This window comes from Arachis ipaensis, chromosome B06, assembly GCF_000816755.2.
Source record: "Arachis ipaensis cultivar K30076 chromosome B06, Araip1.1, whole genome shotgun sequence".
NCBI lineage: Eukaryota > Viridiplantae > Streptophyta > Magnoliopsida > Fabales > Fabaceae > Arachis > Arachis ipaensis.
Window position 1 is genome coordinate 17,382,779 of NC_029790.2, and position 19,262 is coordinate 17,402,040.

General features: G+C 36.6%; 5 protein-coding genes across 5 annotated transcripts; 2 read left to right on the top strand and 3 right to left on the bottom strand.

The window, feature by feature from the left end:
* LOC107646394 lies at window positions 2,200-3,520 on the top strand. Its single transcript, XM_016350580.1, has 3 exons — window positions 2,200-2,656; window positions 2,741-2,840; window positions 3,052-3,520. Exons 1-3 carry the CDS (start codon window positions 2,200-2,202, stop codon window positions 3,518-3,520), a joined length of 1,026 nt encoding a protein of 341 aa, XP_016206066.1.
* Window positions 3,935-7,013, bottom strand: LOC110263707 (serine/threonine-protein phosphatase 7 long form homolog). Its single transcript, XM_021105452.1, has 5 exons — window positions 6,996-7,013; window positions 5,762-6,101; window positions 5,480-5,641; window positions 5,220-5,344; window positions 3,935-5,131 (listed from the first exon to the last, which is right to left on the bottom strand). Exons 1-5 carry the CDS (start codon window positions 7,011-7,013, stop codon window positions 4,544-4,546), a joined length of 1,233 nt encoding a protein of 410 aa, XP_020961111.1. The 3' UTR covers window positions 3,935-4,543.
* Window positions 7,081-7,936, bottom strand: LOC110263912 (leucine-rich repeat receptor-like kinase protein FLORAL ORGAN NUMBER1; the record flags this gene model as incomplete). Its single annotated transcript, XM_021105775.1, has 1 exon — window positions 7,081-7,936. A coding segment is annotated over one exon (840 nt), but the record flags the coding sequence as incomplete, so codon positions are not given.
* On the top strand, window positions 14,483-16,906 carry LOC107647978 (uncharacterized protein At5g41620-like). The gene is made up of 3 exons (XM_016352011.2): window positions 14,483-15,062; window positions 15,393-15,518; window positions 15,793-16,906. Exons 1-3 carry the CDS (start codon window positions 14,757-14,759, stop codon window positions 16,876-16,878), a joined length of 1,518 nt encoding a protein of 505 aa, XP_016207497.1. The 5' UTR covers window positions 14,483-14,756; the 3' UTR covers window positions 16,879-16,906.
* LOC107645726 (eukaryotic translation initiation factor 1A) lies at window positions 17,982-18,840 on the bottom strand. Its single transcript, XM_016349811.2, has one exon. It carries the CDS (start codon window positions 18,594-18,596, stop codon window positions 18,159-18,161), a length of 438 nt encoding a protein of 145 aa, XP_016205297.1. The 5' UTR covers window positions 18,597-18,840; the 3' UTR covers window positions 17,982-18,158.

Here is a 19,262-nt window from a genome sequence, read left to right on the forward strand (position 1 = left end):
TAAAATTTTTTTTATCATATTTTTTTAAATAATCACTTTTAGAACTAAAAAATCAAATATAAAATAACTTATTTATAAATTACTTTTAATATAAATATTTATTGTTTAAACTATTTTTTAAAAGAAACTTAATTAAGCTATTTACCCAAATTGGACCTTAATAATAGTAGTATTGTTGTAAATAATGCACCAAAGATACCGTTTTGGGTTGATTAATTTAGATATGTCATGCGTGTGTGTGTTATGCATTGATATGGATGATGGGGGTGCTATACATGGATGTGGGACAGCTTTTGGCTAAAATATGGTGCAAGAAATCGGACCATCCAAATTCTGTTAAAAAAAATTGGGTTACCAAATCGGATGGTCCGAGTTATGAGGGAGAGAAAATTTGAATTTTACGGTTAACTAATCGGACCGTCCAATTAGTTTTTTTTTTTTTGTAAAAAGAAAACGGACCCTCCGATTAGAATTCATTTTTTTATAAAATGAAAATGGACCCACCGAGTTGGTATAAAAAAATATTTTTTTGAATATGTGAAGCGTAATCGGTGGGCCCGATTTGAGTTTAATATGTTTTTTAACTATTATATAAATGTGGGTAGCTCGTATTGTACTGATAAGAGTGTTTCTCCTTCAATTCATCGTCTTCTTCCTTCAGGAACTCGGTCTATCTTTCTCTTCTTTCAGACGAAAAAAAATAATGAGAGTTTGAAGTTTATTCATATGAATGAGAAAAATGGATGATAGATTCTTACTGAAAGTATATTATTTCGGTCAGATTTTGTTAGAAACTGTTGAAGGAGTGAAATTTATTTGTGAAAATCCGTTAGATATTGTTATTCCATTCACAATCTCATTCGAAGAACTAAAAGGTGTGATTTGTGAGAAGATAGAATCTGGGTTGTCTAGAAGAATATCATGTATTTTATACAGGTATCCCATACCTGTATTTGGTGGATTCGTTCAATTTCAAACGAAATATGTAACAGATGAAGCGAGCATGCAAGAGATGTTTTCAATGTATATTGAAAGTCGCGGTCAGATATCATTCATTGAGGTGTATGTTGAATTCGAACTGTCTGAAGTCGATCGAAATATTGAACAGAAAGATTACAACAACGATAGTGAGAAAAAGTTTGAAAGCAATTATGAAGTTGTTGGTCCTGATGGAGACGAAGACCAAGGTGACGGCACTGTGGCACTAAATGTAGCTGACGTGGCAAATGCACTCGCAAACGAACACCCGTTTGAGGAGCCGTCTTTCGTGCGAGTTTTGGACTTGGAAGCCATGCACGCTCCGAAATTTTTGGAGTATATGAATGCAGGTACGTATTTGACTATAGATATATACGAAGGATTAGAATTTTATAATAATTTGTATTGATCGATGTGAACAAATAGTTACGTGATATGAGATAATATACGCAAGTTAGCATTTGATTGTATGTTTGTTTAGTTAATAACATTATTTGCAGTTAGTTATTGATGAAGTTAAATAATAATTAGTATTTACTATTTAGTATTTATTTATGTGCTTATGCTTTTAATTAGTGTTTATTAATTATACTAAGATTGCTGTATTGTGGATTGATTTAATTTTAATTGCACTTATTAAATATTTGTGTATTAAATATTTATGCTACGACTGTCGTCGTGGCAGAAATTTCTGTTGTCGCAGATTGTGAATTTTCCGTAGGTATGAAATTCAGTTCTAGGGAAGCTGTTATTAGGGAGATAAAAGATTATACTATCCGAAGAGGTGTAGACTACCGGGTGTATGAGTCGGAGCCGCTGACATTTTATGCCAAGTGTACGCAGTATGGGTCAGGTTGTGATTGGCTTATCAGGGTTAGCATGATCAGCAGAAAGTACTGTTGGGTTATAAGGAGGTATAATGGTAGTCACACTTGCACCAGAGCAATCATTTCTCAGGATCATTCGAAGCTGGATTCGAACACAATTGCAGAAGCAATAAAGCAGTTGGTTGAGGTTGATCCCTCGATAAAGGTGAAATCAGTTATTGTGGAAGTACAGTCGAAGTTCAATTACACCGTCAACTATCGAAAAGCATGGTTGGCTAAGTAAAAGTCAGTTGAAAAAATATTTGGAGGTTGGAAAGTATCGTACGAAGCTTTGCCTATATGGTTTGAGGCCATGTGTCATAAGGAGCCATCAGCAGTTGTCCATTTTGAGACTATGCCTGCATATCAAGGCGATGACTTGGTTACGGATATCCGGGTGTTACATCGAGTCTTCTGGAGTTATTACCCCTGTATTAGAGCATTCAGACATTGTAAACCAGTTGTCCAAGTAGATGGGACTCACTTGTACAGAAAGTACAAGGGTTGTCTGTTGGTTGCAGTTTCACAGGATGGAAACAACGATATCGTCCAAATTGCATTTGCTATTGTGGAGGGAGAGATTTCTGATGCGTGGCACTTTTTTCTGAGTAACCTGCGACAGCATGTAGTGATGCGGGATAGTGTGGGACTGATCTCTGACCAACACAAATCCATCAATGCAGTTGTGGCTCGCAGTAACGGAGCTTGGTCGCCTCCCAGAGCTTTCCACATGTTTTGCATCAGGCATATAGAGTCGAATTTTTTGAGAAAGTTTAAGGCACCATACCTACAGAAGCTTGTCGTCAATATAGGTAACCTTGTTGTAATTTGAGTTTCATTATTAATAGGGTACTATTAATGGTTTATTTTGTAATTTGTCCTTTCTTATTGCACAGGATATTCGAGGACGGTCCGCGAGTACGAATTGTGTTACCAACCTTTACGAGAACGGGGCGAGGCTTACACAACCTGGCTAAACCGAATCCCCCGCGAACAGTAGGCATTGGCATTCGACGGTGGTTACCGATGGGGTCACATGACTACGAACCTCGTGGAATGCATCAACTCAGTCTTGAAGGGTGCACGCAATCTCCCCACTTGTGAAAGCAACTTTCTACAGGCTCAACGAGTTGTTCACTCGAAAAAGAGCTGAGGCGGAGGCTCGGATTACTGCTGGCCATGTTTTTTTTGAGCTTGTGACCTCCAGGTTGCATGCAAATCAACTTGCTTCAGGAAACATCCAGGTGAATTGCTTCGACAGGCAGAATGAGGTCTTTGAAGTGCGTGAGATGGCAAGTGGAGTGGAGTTTGCCGTCGACCTCCGTCGACAACGATGTGACTGCGGTGAGTTCCAGGTGGACCGAATTTCTTGTAGACATGTGTTTGCGTGTTGTGCAAATCAACGACTAGATTGGCAAGTTTATGTTCATGAGGTGTATAAGATTGACCAAGTTCGACGGGTTTACCGAGCCAGGTTTAGGCCACTGGAGAATCCTACTACATGGCCTGCTTACAACGGGCCTCGATTCGTTCCGAATCCGTACCTGAGACGAGTAACCAAAGGTCGTCCAAGGATGACGTGCTTCTTGAACGAGATGGACACGCGAATGTTACGTCGTCCTAGGATATGTAGGCAATGTGGGGCTGAGGGACACAGCCATAGTAGATGTCGTTAGGCAGGTGGTGCAAGTGCCGGCAATAATGCTCAGTAGATTTATGTATTTCGTGTTAATTCTATGTACTCTATTTTATTTGAAGCATTGTAACTAATATCAAACTACTATAAAGTATGTTATTTGAACCACCATATGCCATGTTCGATAGAAAACTACTCCATGATATGAATTGTGACAATACATAGAACATTTAAACGATACATGGAAAAATGTTCGATGAACTACACAGTAATAATACTAACTACACAAAAACTACTTTCTCCTTGCACACTTCATGTCGTCCACAAGATCCTTGCATTTCTTGGAGATCCTTTTGAACACGGATGGAGTGTATCGATTAGCGCTACGACGTGGCAGATCAACCCAGAGATTGTAGCCTTTCCTTATTTCAGCTGGAGTTCGTGCCTCACCTGTGTACAACTTATTTAGTTGACTGAACCAGTTTCTAATATAATCAAATCAACACAAATGATATGACCCAGCAAGTATGTAATATAAGCAAATCAACCAAATATGAATATAATATAATCAAATGACCCAGCAAGTATATAATATAAGCAAATGAACCATATATGAATATAATATAATAAATTGGCTAAAGATTAAAGCAGTAATAGGACATGCACCATCATGCTCACCAGAAGCATCATTATCAAATTCTTCATCTTCGTCCATGTCTTCATCTTCATCCTCATCCTCATCGTCATCCGGGGTATCAACTAGATACTCATCCGTCTCTAGCTCAGCTGTCCTAGCATTTTCTTCAATTAGACCCATTGAAACACGACGAGGATTTTGACTATTAAGAATTCATCTACCACCGTCACTCCTACTAGAGTCCCCAGATACCAACCCTCCAGTACTAACCGAGGAAGTGCGGTATGGATGCAAAGCGTCCAAGGAATACCTACCAGCCATGATATCACGCTGCTGGCCATACTGTGATTGGCCTGCTTCTGCAGCCATGAATCCATGTAACTGGCTAAAAGATGCTACATCTCCTGAGTCAAGCTGTGGAGTACCTCAATATTGCTGATGTATTGGATATGATGTAGTAAACTGTGTTTGTGGTACATATGGGTTTGAAAATTGCGGTTGTTCTTGTGTAGGTGGAGGTGGAGGTGGAGGTGGAGGTGGAGGTGGCGGTGACTGTTGCTCCTGTTCTTCATTGTCATCATCCATGACTTGATTACCCTCAACATTCTCTTGACCCACACGATCCGACAGGTTCAAGTGGTTGCCATATCTTGCACGGTACCTGTACATGTAAATATCCAAGGGATGCTGTGGAGGCATGGGAAGCTCAGTTTGAATGTGGTTATACCTGTTTGTCCACTGTATCACCCAAAATGATTGAGTCGTGGCCGTGGTCCAGTCAATATTCTTAGGACCAGTCAGGACCATTCCGTGTGCCTTATCAAGATTCCGTTCCTGATGAGGGACTCCCTGCACGAAACCAAACTGTCTCCTAAACCTATCGATTGCATGCCACTCAATGATTTCAAAAGACACTAATGGCACCGTAGCGCTCCACACAACCAAGTGCATGTAGATATCTGGAGGAATTATATCTAGTTCAATGTGATCAACAGCATAAGCAAGCCACACAAACTGCGGAAAATAACGAAAACGCATTATTACAACCCAGATAACAATAACACTAAATCAACCATCAAATACTTCTTTAATAACTACACACCTGGCCTTCCTGGAGATCATCCAAGGCTTTCCTAAACTGCTCAAGTGTAAGATACCTAAAGTGTCGGTCTCCACACTCCCAATTATGCCACCTAATATGACTTAATTCATTAACACAATTCCTTTCTACAGTTGAATATAGGATTTTAACTGTAACATAATGATACCTATTTGCAAGCGAAAAACTCCGGGGTTCCCGAGGAACCGGAGCTAGATATGGGAGACAGATCCAAGCCCAGGTTAGCAGAAGTGTTAGCGGACCATCGATTTCCTTGCAGTCGAAACGAGATGCCCTGCATAATGACCTGTACAGGTGTTCCAAGCATGCAAATCCCCAACTGTACTGTCCGATACTACCAAAATCACGAAGCAAAGGCAAGAACTTCCAGTGCACAGATGTCCTAGACTTGTCACCAAACAAGACTATACCAAATAATAACATAATGTGGCACTTCACATACCTCTGCATGCTGGTTTTGTCAACCAACTATAATCTTTCTTTTAGATCTCGAAGTCAGATTATTTTTATGCAGCTTGCTCTACGGTCCGACTTCCTTGGTGCAATCCCAAATTGCTGCAAACACTCCGCCTCTAAGGCTTCAAAACTACTCATAGTCATCCCTGTGACTGGAAGACCGTCTGTTGGAAGACCAAGGATAACAGCAACATCTTCCAGTGTCACAGCACATTCACCAACAAGAAGGTGAAAGGTATATGTGTCTGGGTGCCACCTTTTGACTAGTGCATTTACCAGTGCTTTTTGACCTTGAACTACTCTAATTTGAGAAATATGAAAGAAACCAGTAAACTGTAAATGCTCCTCAACCCTATCATTGTATCGATCCAGAGGGAGTGGGTGATCACATGTCAGATACAGTAAACTCTACAAAAATATAGCAGATTATTAGTCAAATCATTAACAATGACTAATTTACTACTAAATGATAATAACTATCTATGATATATAATTTAAATAATTTCCACAATTATCTAAACAAGACATAATAATTCAAATCGCAAAGCTATGATATATAATTTTACTAAATCCCATTCAAACAAAAAAAATATTTATTAAAAAATAATATTCACAGACACTATATAATTATAAAAAAAGAGTAAAGTATTATTTTTGTCCCAACGTTTGGGGTAAATCCTATTTGTGTCCCTAACGTTTAAATCGTCCTATTTGTATCTCTAACGTTTGTAAAAGTGATTCAATGTTATCCTGCCATCAATTACACATCATGAGCGCTTTAGTTTGAGTTTTAAAAATCTCTTCTTGAAGTTAGAATACAAATGTCTGGGATAGAATCGATGATTTACTCTGAAAAATAGCTCATCAAATATTGAAACTAATTCCTACAACATTTACATAATTCACTTTTCTAAGGATATAATTGAATCTAAACACAAATAGTGGGTATAATATTAAAATCGAACACATCCAAGTGAGACCTAATTGAGAATGAATACATCCAAGTGAGAATAATTGAAAAATATAATCTGATTTGTTAATATAATTGATAGTAGGATAATATTGAGTCACTTTTATAAACGTTAAGGATACAAATAGGACGATTTAAACGTTAGGGACACAAATAGGACTTACCACAAATGTTAAGGATAAAAACGATACCTTACTCTAAAAGAAATAAGTGACTCTATAATTATTGTTAACTAAAAACATAATTAATTTAAGAATGAATGGGTTTATAACAAAAACTTAACTAAATTAAATAAGGAAAAACTACCATTGGTACCCATGAATTTTGCAAACGCTGACAAAAGTACCCATCAAACAAGAAAACTAACGTTGTACCCATGAAAGATGGGTTCCGTGTAACAATAGTACCCAAACCGTGATTTTTCGTTGACTTTTTAATAAAATTTCCAAATTACCCCTTCTATCTTCTTCCCCAAATTCCAAATTTCACAACCCTCATCCTTCGTCTTCCTCCTCTGCTGCTGCCAGCCACCAGGCATGAACTGACTGATTTTGCCTTCATCCAGAGCCATCTTGTGCTCCGTGACTTTCAACCATATGCAAACCCCAGTGAACCTAAGGACGAGGCTGGCAAGGCCACTCCCGAGCCCGATCCCAACAATGGCCAAAACAGACAAGCCCCTAGTCTTGATGGGCGGAAGAGGGTAGCTGTAGAGATCCTTGTTCCCCAAGAAGGAGGTAGCGTTGAAGCGGGGAAGAGTGCCGGTCCGGTTGGACAAAGAAGGCGGTATGGGTTCGGAAAGCCTGTTATTAGATACATCGAAGGTGGAGAGCCTGACGAGGAGGCCCAATTGCTGGGGAATGGGACCAGTGAGGAGGTTATCATGGAGGTCAATGACGTTGAGGTAGGCGCACATTGTGAGCTGTGGCGGGATCTGGCCCTGGAGTTGGTTAGAAGAGAGGTTGAGGACGGCGAGGTTGACGAGGGACTGGATGTCGGGAGGGATGGGTCCGGTGAGGGCGTTGGAGGAGAGGTCGAGTGATTGGAGGTAGGTGCAGTTGGAGAGGAAGGGAGAGATGGTTCCTCTGAGAGAGAGGTTGTTGCGGGAGGGCCTCAAGATGCGGCCGTTGTTGCAGGTTGCCCCTTTCAGGTTGGATAGTAGTTGTTCCACAAGGTGGCTGGCAGCAGCAGAGGAGGAAGACGAATGATGAAGGTTGTGAAATTTGGAATTTGGGGAAGAAGATAGAAGGGGTAATTTGATAATTTTATTAAAAAGTCAACAAAAAATCACGGTTTGGGTACTATTGTCACACGAAACCCATCTTTCATGGGTACAACGTTAACTTTCTTGTTTGATGGGTACTTTTGTTCTCCTTGAAAAGGGGGGTTCGAACCCCATCTTCCACATTTTGAAAAAATTTTGAAACTCAGACGGTTCGGTCGAACCGGTCTTATCGACTTTGACCGCTTCATTGACTAATGCAGTGACATCATCGGATCGGATCAATTTTTGGTATGATTCACCGGTTCTTTTCTTGAACCGGCCGGTCCGATCCGATCCGGTTTTAATAACAATGCCCTCAACTACACTAACATATTTATTTCAATTAAAAATATAACAACAAATAAAAATTTATTAAAAAAATTCTGCCTAATTTACTCAAAATTTCTCAAACCATTTTCAAAAGTTATCCAACTTAAACATAATAATTAATTATAATTTCTAAAATTATTACAAAAAATTTTAAACATATATTATTTTTACTAATTTATGAGATTACATCAATTTAAATATTATTATTAATTAAAAAGTTCACTAATCAACTACAACTATTCATATACACATATATAGACTCAACTATAAATTCCTAAGTTCTAATGATAATCACAATTTTAACCTATATGTTCCTAAATTCACTTCCTAACAAAAATAATATTAACTCTATAACATATAATATTTATTTCATTTAAATATATATTCCTAAATTTTTAACAATAATAATAAATCTGAAATATAAAAAAAAAATTAAAAACTAAACTTACATAATCAGGATGGCTGAGATAATATATAATATGAAGTTTAGAACGATCAACATCTTTATATTTTTGTTTCTTAGGCATTGTAAATTTTTGCTTCAAGCTTGCATGAAGAAAAATGGAGTTATGGAAGCTGAAGAAGAAGAAGAAGAGAGAAAAGGGATTGCTGGTGGGGTTGTATGAAAGAGATCGGATGGAGTGAGTTAGGTGTGAGGAAGCATGTTGGTATAAGGGGCACCGTCCTGGGGAGCAACGAATGCGCGCCACGTGTCTGGCCTATCACAAATCAGACGGTCCGAGTTGCTCCCTCTAATCGGACTGTCCGTGTTCTTGTCTCCAACTCCCTCGGTCCGAGTTGTGCTCCCCTAACACCACATGCAGGTAAAGCTCCTGTGCTCTCCATAACGTTTCAACACACCAACCTCTCCTCCATATTAAAAATAAAAAGCGTGCCATTTTGCGTTTGGCTTCTTAGATATGCCCCCTTCGCGTGTGCTAGACCTGAAATGACCATTTTGTAGGCATCTGTCTTGAGATGTAGCGCAAATTTATTTTGTTGATGGGATTGTGAAATAGAGTTGTGCAAATAAAAAAAAATTAGCTGTGTCGTATTATGGAAATAAATCGTTTTTTGATATTTATTTAAATAAAAAACAGCCCGCAATGATGTGAAGTAAAACGACAAATTTAAATTTTTATTTCTTAAATTTAGGGTTTTTTTTGTCTTATTATTTTTTTATAATGTTAATCTTAGAAAAGATATACTTTTATGTCCTAATTAAGAGAGAGAAGAGAGAAGAGAGAAGAGAGAGAGAGGTGACGTCTGCCGTGATTTTGAGAGTCATGGCTATGGATGTCTATATTATTGAAGTATGTAGAAAAGGCGTGATATTTTTTATCAAAGTTTGACTGTGTGAAAGACATGTTTAGTTTTATTAATGAGCAACTTTTAAGACGCAAAGAGTTTAATAGCTTAAGTCCTTATAATTAATTCGAGGTTATTATTGTAATTGTACATCAAAATTATTTTTAAAAAATAAAATTGTGTGCTTATCCATTAATGAGATCTGATATAAATCAAATCTATTGCAGATCAAATTCTATCTGTCATGGCTACATATTAAGAAATAAATTCCTCGAAATTATTAAGTGATTTGATGAACTTTATGTCAATATCTTGTATTATCAAGTCCAATAATAAAAAATTCTATAGCTAATTATCAGGGATAGCATCATGTATGTGATTGATAGAAATTATATTCAATAAAGATGGAACATTTTAAAATCTTTTTTCACGAAAGTTTCCATTGGAAAAAGCTTGTTGAGGAAGAGGGCAGGTTTTATTTCAAAGTTGAAGAAGTTGTGTCGTCGTAAGCTATGTGTGGTCTGCGATGGGCCAAACCTTTATTTAATTGGTATGCTATTATTACTGCACTTAAATATCCAACACAAAATGCCACGAATCATAATAAGACTAACCTTACATTGTATTTGTTGAGATTGAAATTGACAAGAAAGACGATACCATTTTGAGATAGTGCCACGCAAATTACTTAGGATTTTACATCGAAAAAAATAGGGCCGAAATATACCTCCCCATCAAAAGCCAATGTGAAGAACTACATATCGAATCACATTTACCTCCACCATCATTAGGGGTGTGCATGGTTCAGTTTTTCTATAAACTGAACTGAAACTGCACTAAACCATTTTAAATGGTTTAGAAACTAAACCAAACTGCTTTGTCACATATGAAACTAGTTCTAAACCAGTTTATAATACAGTGCACCAGTTTAAACCAGTTCATAAAAATAAAACTGGTTTTAATTAAAAAAACCAGTTTAAACTGGTTTATAGGCTAAAACTAGTTTTCACACTCTCCATCTTTCTTTCTCTCTCTCTCCCCACTCTCTCTCTCCCCTCTCACTCTCTCTCCTCTCCCTCTCTCTATCTCTCCCCTTCCCTTCTTTCTTCCCCTTCCCTTTCTTTCTCTCTCCTTTTCTCCCTCTCTATCCCTTTCTCTCATTTCTCTCTCTCCCATATCCCTCTCTCTCTGTCTCTCACTCCCTCTCTCTCCCATTTCTCTCTCTCTCTCTCTCTCTTTCTCCCTCTCTCTTTCTCTCTGTCTCTCTCAATTTTTCTCCCTCTCTCTCTTCCTCCTTCTCTCTTTTCTTGCGCTCTTTTTTCCCCTCTCTTCCTCTCTCTCCTCCTCCTCCTCTCTCTCCTCTTCTCTCTCTCTCTCCTCCTTCTCTCTCTTATTTTGGAGAAAAGAGGAAGAGAAAGAGAAGAGGGATATAGAGTGAAAAAAGGATGAGAGAGAAATAGAAAAGAGAAAAAGGAAGGAGAGAAAGAGAATAAAGAGAGAGATAAATGAGAAAAAAGAGAGAGAAAAGGAGAAAGAAAGAAGGAAAGGAGAGAGAGAAGAATAGGAGAGAGAAAGAAAAAAGAGAAAAAATGAGAGAGAGAGAGAAAGAGGAAGAGAGAGGGGAGGTGGAGAGAGGGCGGGAGGGGGGAGAGAGAGAGGAAAAAGAGGGAGAGGGAGAAAAAGGAAGGGGGTGAGAGAGAGAGAGGGAGAGGAGAGAGAGAGAGAGAGAGAGAGAGAGAGAGAAAGGGGAGAGAGAGAGAAGGAAGAAAGAGAAAGAAAGAGTATGTAAAATTAATTTTAGAGTTTAAATAAAACCAGTTTTAATTTGGTTTAAAACTAAACTGAACCATAAAAACTGGTTTTTAATAAACTGATTTTTCATAAAAACTATGGTTTCAGTTTAGTTTTTTATTTAAAAAAATTGGTTTATTTAAAACAGTTTCAGTTCAGTTTCAATTCAGTTTAGTGAAACCAGTTTTTTTGCACACCCCTAACCATCATCATAGTCAAACACATCAAAAAAATTATCCATGACACCGCCTATGTTTGTCATCTCTAATTTTAATATTCATCTCTTCTAGTCATGAATTATAATGAAAATTATCAATATAACCCTGTACTATTCATAAATCATTTACCTTAGATTATTTTAAAACTAAGCTTAATATTCATTAACTATAAGCAAATTTAGACCACAATCTAACTTTTGACCATGTGGCCACCAAAGGCATCACATCCATAACCATAGCAGAACCTTAACTATAAGCAAATTTAGACCACAGTCTAACTTTTAACCATGTGGCCACCATAGGCATCACATCCATAACCATAGCAGAACCTTTGCTATATATATATATATATGAAATGTTACACTATAACATTTGGTTCTGCAAATTATTATAGATGTAATAGCGGAAAATTGTAGCTATGGTGGGCCGGTAGAAAAAGAGTTTTTGACGCGTTTTATAGTTTTCAAATTTCGATTATTCGAGGTAGAATTTTTTCTTAAACTCAGTTTATTTACAATAATTATTATAACTGGATACGAAAAATATATTTTTGTGATTTGTGCAAGTTTTATAAATTGAATTGAGTTGCTTTAGATGAATGTAATTATTTGCCTGGTTGATTTATTGACTATTTGAGAAGGTTAGGTATTCTGATTTGTTCGTTGACTTTGTTGAATTAGTTTTCTTGATTTTTGGAGTTAATTTGATATTGGAAGTGAATTGATATTCGAAAATGGTTTAATATTGAAAATGATTGGATATTAAAACTAAGTTGACATTGGAAATAATTTAAGTTTGGAAAATGATTTGAGATTTGAAAATGATTTGTCTTATTTTTTTTACAATTTTAGTCTTAGAAAAAATATACTTTTATGTCCTAATAGAGAGAGAGAGAGAGAGAGAGAGAGAGAGAGCTGACACATGATGCTTTCTATCAAAGTTTGGTCGTGTAAAAGACATGTTTAGTTTTATTAATGAGCTACTTTTAAGACGCAAAGGGTTTAATAGTTTAAGTCCTTTTAATTAATTCAAGATTATTATTATAATTGTACATTGAAATTATTTCTGAAATAGTAAAGTATTATTTTGATCCTTAACATTTAAGCTAAATCATAATTTAGTCCATAATGTTTCAAACGTCTTCTTTTAGTCCTAAAAAGTTTTAAATAGATTCAATATTGTCCTATCGTTAAATTTGACTCGAATAATTGACGAAAATTTTTTTACATTAGTGATCATTGGTAGGTGGATTTTATTTAAATACGAAATCGAACGTTATATTAGCTCTTAAATATGCTAATTGTTCATGTCAAATTTAACTGCGAGACAACATTGAACCCATTTGAAACTTTTCGGAACTAAAATAAAACATTTAAAACATTAGGAATCAAATTAAAATATGGTCCAAACGTTGGGACCAGAATAATATTTTACCCTTTCTAAAAAAAAAATAAAATTGTGTGCTTATCCATTAATGATATCTAATATAAATCAAATCTATTGGAGATCAAATTCTATTTGTCATGGCTGCATATTAGAAAATAAATTCCTTGAAATTATTAAGTGATTTGATGAACTTTATGTAAATATCTTGTATTACCAAGTCTAATAATAGAATGTCTTATAGCTAATTATCAGGGATAGCATTACATATGTATGTGATTGATAGAAATTATATTCAATAAAGACAGAATCTTTTAATTTTTTTTTTCACGAAAACTCCTATTGAAAAAAGCTTGTTGAGGAAGGGAGAGGGTTTTATTTTGGAGTTGAAGAAGTTGTGTCGTCCTAAACTATGTGTGGTCTGCGGTGGGCCAAAACTGTATTTAGTTGGTACGCTATTATTGTTGCATCTAAATATTCAATACAAAATGTTACGAATCATAATTAGACCGACTTTACATTATATCTGTTAGGATTGAAATTGACAAACAAAATGATACCACTTTAAGATAGTACCACGCAAATTACTTTAGGTTCCACAACGAAAAAAATAGAACCGAAATATACCTCCTCATAAAAAACCAACGTAAAGAACTACATATCGAATCACATTTATTTCTGCCATCACTGTAGCTAAACACATAAAAAAATCAACCATGACACTGTCTATGTCTGTCATTCCCAATTTTAAAATTCATCTTTTTTAGTCATGAATTACAATAAAAATTATTAACATAATCCTACACTATTCATGAATCATTTACCTTAGATTATTTTAAAACTAAATTCAATATTCGCTAACTACAAACAAATCTAGACTACAGGCTAACTTTTGATTATGTGGCCACCATAGGTATTACATCCATAATCATAACAGAACCCACCATTATATACCATTATATATATAATAGCAGAGAATTATAAGTTGTGACTAAATTTTTAAAGTAGTTTCTCATATTCATAATTTTTATCATTTTAGTCCCTCAAATTTAAAATTATTTATACTGGTCTTTGAGATTTTTTTTGGACACCATATTAGTCTCTAGACCCTTTCTAATACAAAATTAGCGAACTAAGTGTTGAATTCACTCTAACTTATCATGCTGGACATATGGCTAAACAGCGTCGTTTCGTTTTGACATTTAAATAAGACAAAAACAAAAAAAAAAATTATATGATATACAAATCATTATATTTTTTTTTATTCTCTAAAACTACCTTCTTTTATCTTATTTAAGGACTAAAATAAAAAGATGTTATTTAATTATGTGTTTAACGTGATAAGTCAGAACTAATTTACTATTTTATTGGTTGATTTAAAGTTGAAAAACATTTAGAAATCAATATAATGCATAGAATTAGATTTCGAGGAGCTGTACAGTAAATTTTAAATCTGAAAAATTAGTGAATCTAAAAATCCACCGTGGGAATTTAGTCTACAAATTGTCAATTACAAATGAAAGTGAGAAACAATTATTTTAGGCAGGAGGAAACAAGACAAAAGGGAGACAAAATTAAGGTGTTGGGATGGGGGGCCGGCCCCAACATTGAGGGCACGTGCTGAGGTGGCTGCCTGCACTCAAACAATAGAAGCTGCCTTTGTAACTTACTCCCTCACTCAAGCTTACTTAACTTGTTCATGCTGCTTTCTTGGTGCACTGTGAAGTATTTCAAAACAAGTACACACCAAAAGCCAAAACAAAATTAGTTGAGAGAGAGAGAGAGAGAGAAAGAGAGAGATGGAAAGAGGTAGAGAGGAGAAAAGGGAAGAAGGAATAATGGTGTTTGTGGACAAAAGGGGTGGTTCTTCTACTCCTCCACCCTTATGGAGGCTTCAGCTTCCATCTCACCACTCCAGAATCAACATTCAAGAATTCCTCAACTGCCCCACATCATCGTCACTCTCTGCCAGAGAGCTCTGTGCACAACTCTGGGAGACTCAGCCCTACCACATGGCACTACTTCCCCGCTGCCGCCGCAAGGGCAACACACTTCTTAAGCTTCCTAAACACTTTGCTGACCCTCCTGATAGCCCCTATCACCAGGTATAATCCCGACTACGCGAGTTTCTTTTTCTAGTCTTGTGCATGTTTTGATTCTTAGGGAGTTTGCTAGTTTCTTTTTCTACTCTTGGTGCATGATTTGCTGCTTAGTGAGTATGCTAGTTTCTTCGCATCCTTTTGTGTCATTCTTTTCTTATAACTATAATTGGAAATTTTAGTTTCACTTTTGAAATTGGAAACTTAGTTTTGGTTATTTATAACAATTGACTGGGTGAACTGAATTCGTAAATTTATAATTCAATCAGCTTTAGTGGAATTTGTTGATGCATTTTTAGACAAGTAATTGTATTATTCTTATGTTCCTCAATGAAGCCCAAATTAGAACGTAATTCGAAAAGACATGTCCAAGCATCACCTCTCAAGCACCGTAGATCAGTTGAAAGTAAGGGTTGTGCTCCTCAGCCAGTGTCCCCTGCAAGTTACTGTAACTCCGTGAAAGTAAGTATTATTATCTATGTTTAATTTTACATTGGAAGTAAGTATTATATATCTGTGTTTAATTTTTCCTTTATATTCTACATGTTCTGTTCTCTTTTATATCAGTGGTATCTCATTAGTGGTTTACTTGAGTTATAGGGAACATTATATGTTAAAAAGAGAAATAGATTTATAACTGACTTTGTTGATTTGAGCTAACTTCAATCCTCAATTTATAAGCCATTATCATTATGGTATATATTAAGTTTGAATTTTTTTTGTTTGCTTAAAATAGGTGGCACCGTACAATCTTTCAGTAAATCCAACAAGTTCTGCGGAGTTAAGGGGTAAATGTGGCGACCCTAAAACATCAAGAGAGTTACTCAAAGTACTGAGCCGCATCTCGAGCCTTGAAGAACAGAATGCATCGAGTATGTCAGTGATAAAAGCCTTGAAAATGGAGCTAGATCTTTCTCAGGTACAGGTCAGAGAGTTACTACAAGAAAAGCGAATGAGTAAGCAGGAAATGGAGATCCTAATGAGGCAAATAGAAGAGGACAAGCTTGTGAGGAAGAACAATGAACATGAAAAAGTTAAAGCTACAGTTCAATCAATGAATGAAGAGATAGAAGAAGAAAGGAGGTTGAGACAGCATTCGGAAAGCGTTTGTCGAAAGCTCACAAGGGAGCTTTCGGAGATGAAGTCTTCACTGTCAAGTTGTCTCAGAGATCTTGAAAGAGAGCAAAAAGGTCGGATCCTATTGGAGAATCTGTGTGACGACTTTGCCAAAGGAATAAGAGACTATGAACGAGAAGCACGTTCTCTAACACAGAATAATGGCGCTGAGACGGGTCAGGTTAAAGGTGAAAATAACCTTGATAGGCTAATGCTTCATATTTCAGAGGCTTGGCTTGATGAGCGCAGGCAAACGAAGCAAGTCCAATCAGGAGGAAGAGATTCTGTTGTTGACAAGTTAGGTGTTGATATTGAAACATTTCTTCAAGCGAAAAGGTCGGTTGATTCAGGCAGATGCAGTAGCCACACCCCAAAAGAGATTCACCCATGCCTGCATTCACTGGATAATGCAGCAATGAGGAAACAGGTTCAGTCAGAAGAATGTGAATTGGCAACACAAGCTCAAAAGGAAACGATTGAAAAGCATGTTGGGAGCAGTTCTATATCATCAGAAGGTGATAAGGTTTATCCAGAGACAGAGAACATTTTCGGGGAGGGTTCAGTGGTTACAGGGAATTGTAGGCCTAAGCTGAGTGACATGTCTGAGTCTTGTTCTTCTTCCAAATTGCCAAAGGGAGTTAATGAGAACTCGCTGATGGCAAAACTGCTTGAAGCAAGATTACAGCCCCACAAACCTTCAATGTGAACTTTACATACAATGCTTTTTCAGAAAACAATAGATTTTAAAGCTTTTAGGAATGTACAGAGTATTTGTTATAAATCATAACCTTCTTTCTAGAATTAAAACAATTCGACAATATGATATACTCATTTGAGCAATTGATCAGCAATGCCAACTTTGCTTTCCGGTGCAAAGTTGACTCCAAATTTGTCAACATTGTGTGGATTTAATTGTTAATTATTAATTAAATCTGCCAATTAAACGGAGATGCTTGCACCGTACGCACAAGCACACGTCACTAAATAAAATATAATATTCGCAATTGAGTCTATCTGCATCGGATATGTTAAAAGGAAAGGATCAAAGCCGGCAATAATGTTGAAAATGGATTCAACGTTTGACAATTCTTAATTTATTATATAAAGTCAAGCTCCAAGTGAGAAGCCCATAACCGCAGTTCCATTGAGAATAGCCACTGGGTAGTTGTGGTGTTTGTGTTGGAGCTCTCTTCGCTCCAAGTCCGAAAGGAGGTGATAACAGACCTTAGCGGCTACTTCATGGATACCTCTGCCTCCTTCTGTTGGGGTGCCATGCACAAGAGAAGTCAGAGGTTTGCATGAATTTGGTGATAAGGTCAATTGCCTTTAATCTTTTTGGTATTGGAGTGAAGGGAGCGCCACCGAACCATTAGCTTCGTGTATCTATGCATTAGGTACGTTGATTTATCAGCTAACCATAATCTACTTAGGCGAACTAATTGATTTAATTAACGTCATAACAACTAGGTTTCTTTGTCTAGTTTGTAACAGACAGCAAGCAACAGGTTTCACTAATCAAGTTTCGGTGCCAATTGATGTCTTAAAAGACGACGACATGATGACTACTTTTGGATGACAATTTCAAAAGGAAGCGACACACAAGATGCCATTGAAAACATGCCAAATACATAACCTCCAATGCCTCAAGGGTAATTACCATTCCATAGTGCCTTCTTTTTCAATGTAAAACCATCATTCTTTCAAAGGTGCTCTAGTTTTACTTAGCTTATTGTCATTTATGAAATTATATCACCAAATTATGTTAACCTATGTTTAGCATCTATATTTAACAAATACACAAGCTAGATAACAAGGATAGATGACCATATCTTAAAATCCTTTAAAAGATGAAACCATAGAAAGACGAAAAAAATAAACATCTCAATCCAGTAAGCACCGTAAACTCGTCATCAGAAAAATGTTAATAACTCTCTTGGAAAAACAATGAAACCGAAAATACAAGACTGACAAAAAGATAACTAGGAATTAGATTTTATCGATATCCTCATCCTCGAACTCGACGTAGTCGTCGCCAATCTGGTCATCGTCGTCCTCGAGGCCACCACCGACGGTCTCGTTGAGGCGTGTGGTGTCAGGGAGCTCGCCATAGGCCTTGAGAAGTCTGGCCTCGTCAGCCATGTACTTGAGGATAACGTCAGCCTTGTCGTTCTGGAAGTCGCGGAGGCCGACGAGGATGATGTCACCGGTGGCGATCCACACCTTTTTGTGCATCTTGCCTCTGATATGACAGAGCCTCTTGATGCCGTCGATGCACATTGCTTCACAGCGGCCGTTACCGAGCATACGGAGGACCTGCGCGTATTCCTGTCCGTCCTCCTTGAAAACCAGCTCTCTCTTATCGTCGTCCGCTTCGTTCTTCCCCCTCTTCCTGTTCTTCCCTCCCTTTCCCTTGTTCTTCGGCATCTTCTTCTTCTTCTTCTTTCTTTCCCTCTCTTACAGTTGCAGATTAGGTTTCAATCAATCGGGTTCTTTGTCTATTTGAAGCTTGCTAAAAAATTCTGCGGTAATTTAAAACCCTAGGATTGGTAGCTTTTCCCTCTTTTCTCTCTTGCTCGGTAATTGAGTTTGCGTTGGAGGAACTGTGATGCAGCTGCTGCCCTTTATATAACTCCTTCAAGGCGGCTAACTCCATAGGTGAGGTCGGTTTCTTTTATTCCTGGGCACCAAGATAAAAAAGATAAGGCAATCTATCTTTTATTTTTTTTTAAAAAAAACGTTGATTCTTTAATTTAAAAATTAAAATAAGATACTAACTTTTTTCAACGTGATTAGGTGATTCTCTATTCTTTAACGGGAAAAAAAAGGATAAAGTAGTAAAATGATAAATTAATTATTTTTAAATTAAAATAGTAGGATATATATTTAAAAAATTATAAATTTAGTTATAATTAATTTTTTATTTTATTATTTTATTAATTTTTTGTTTTAGATGATTTAAATTTATTATCTTTAATGTAAAATGAATAAATTTCTTAAAAGTTTAATGTTAAAGAATAAATATTGTTATTCTCTAATTTATACTATATTAACAAAAGATATTTTTTGGACACCATATTAGTCTCTAGACCC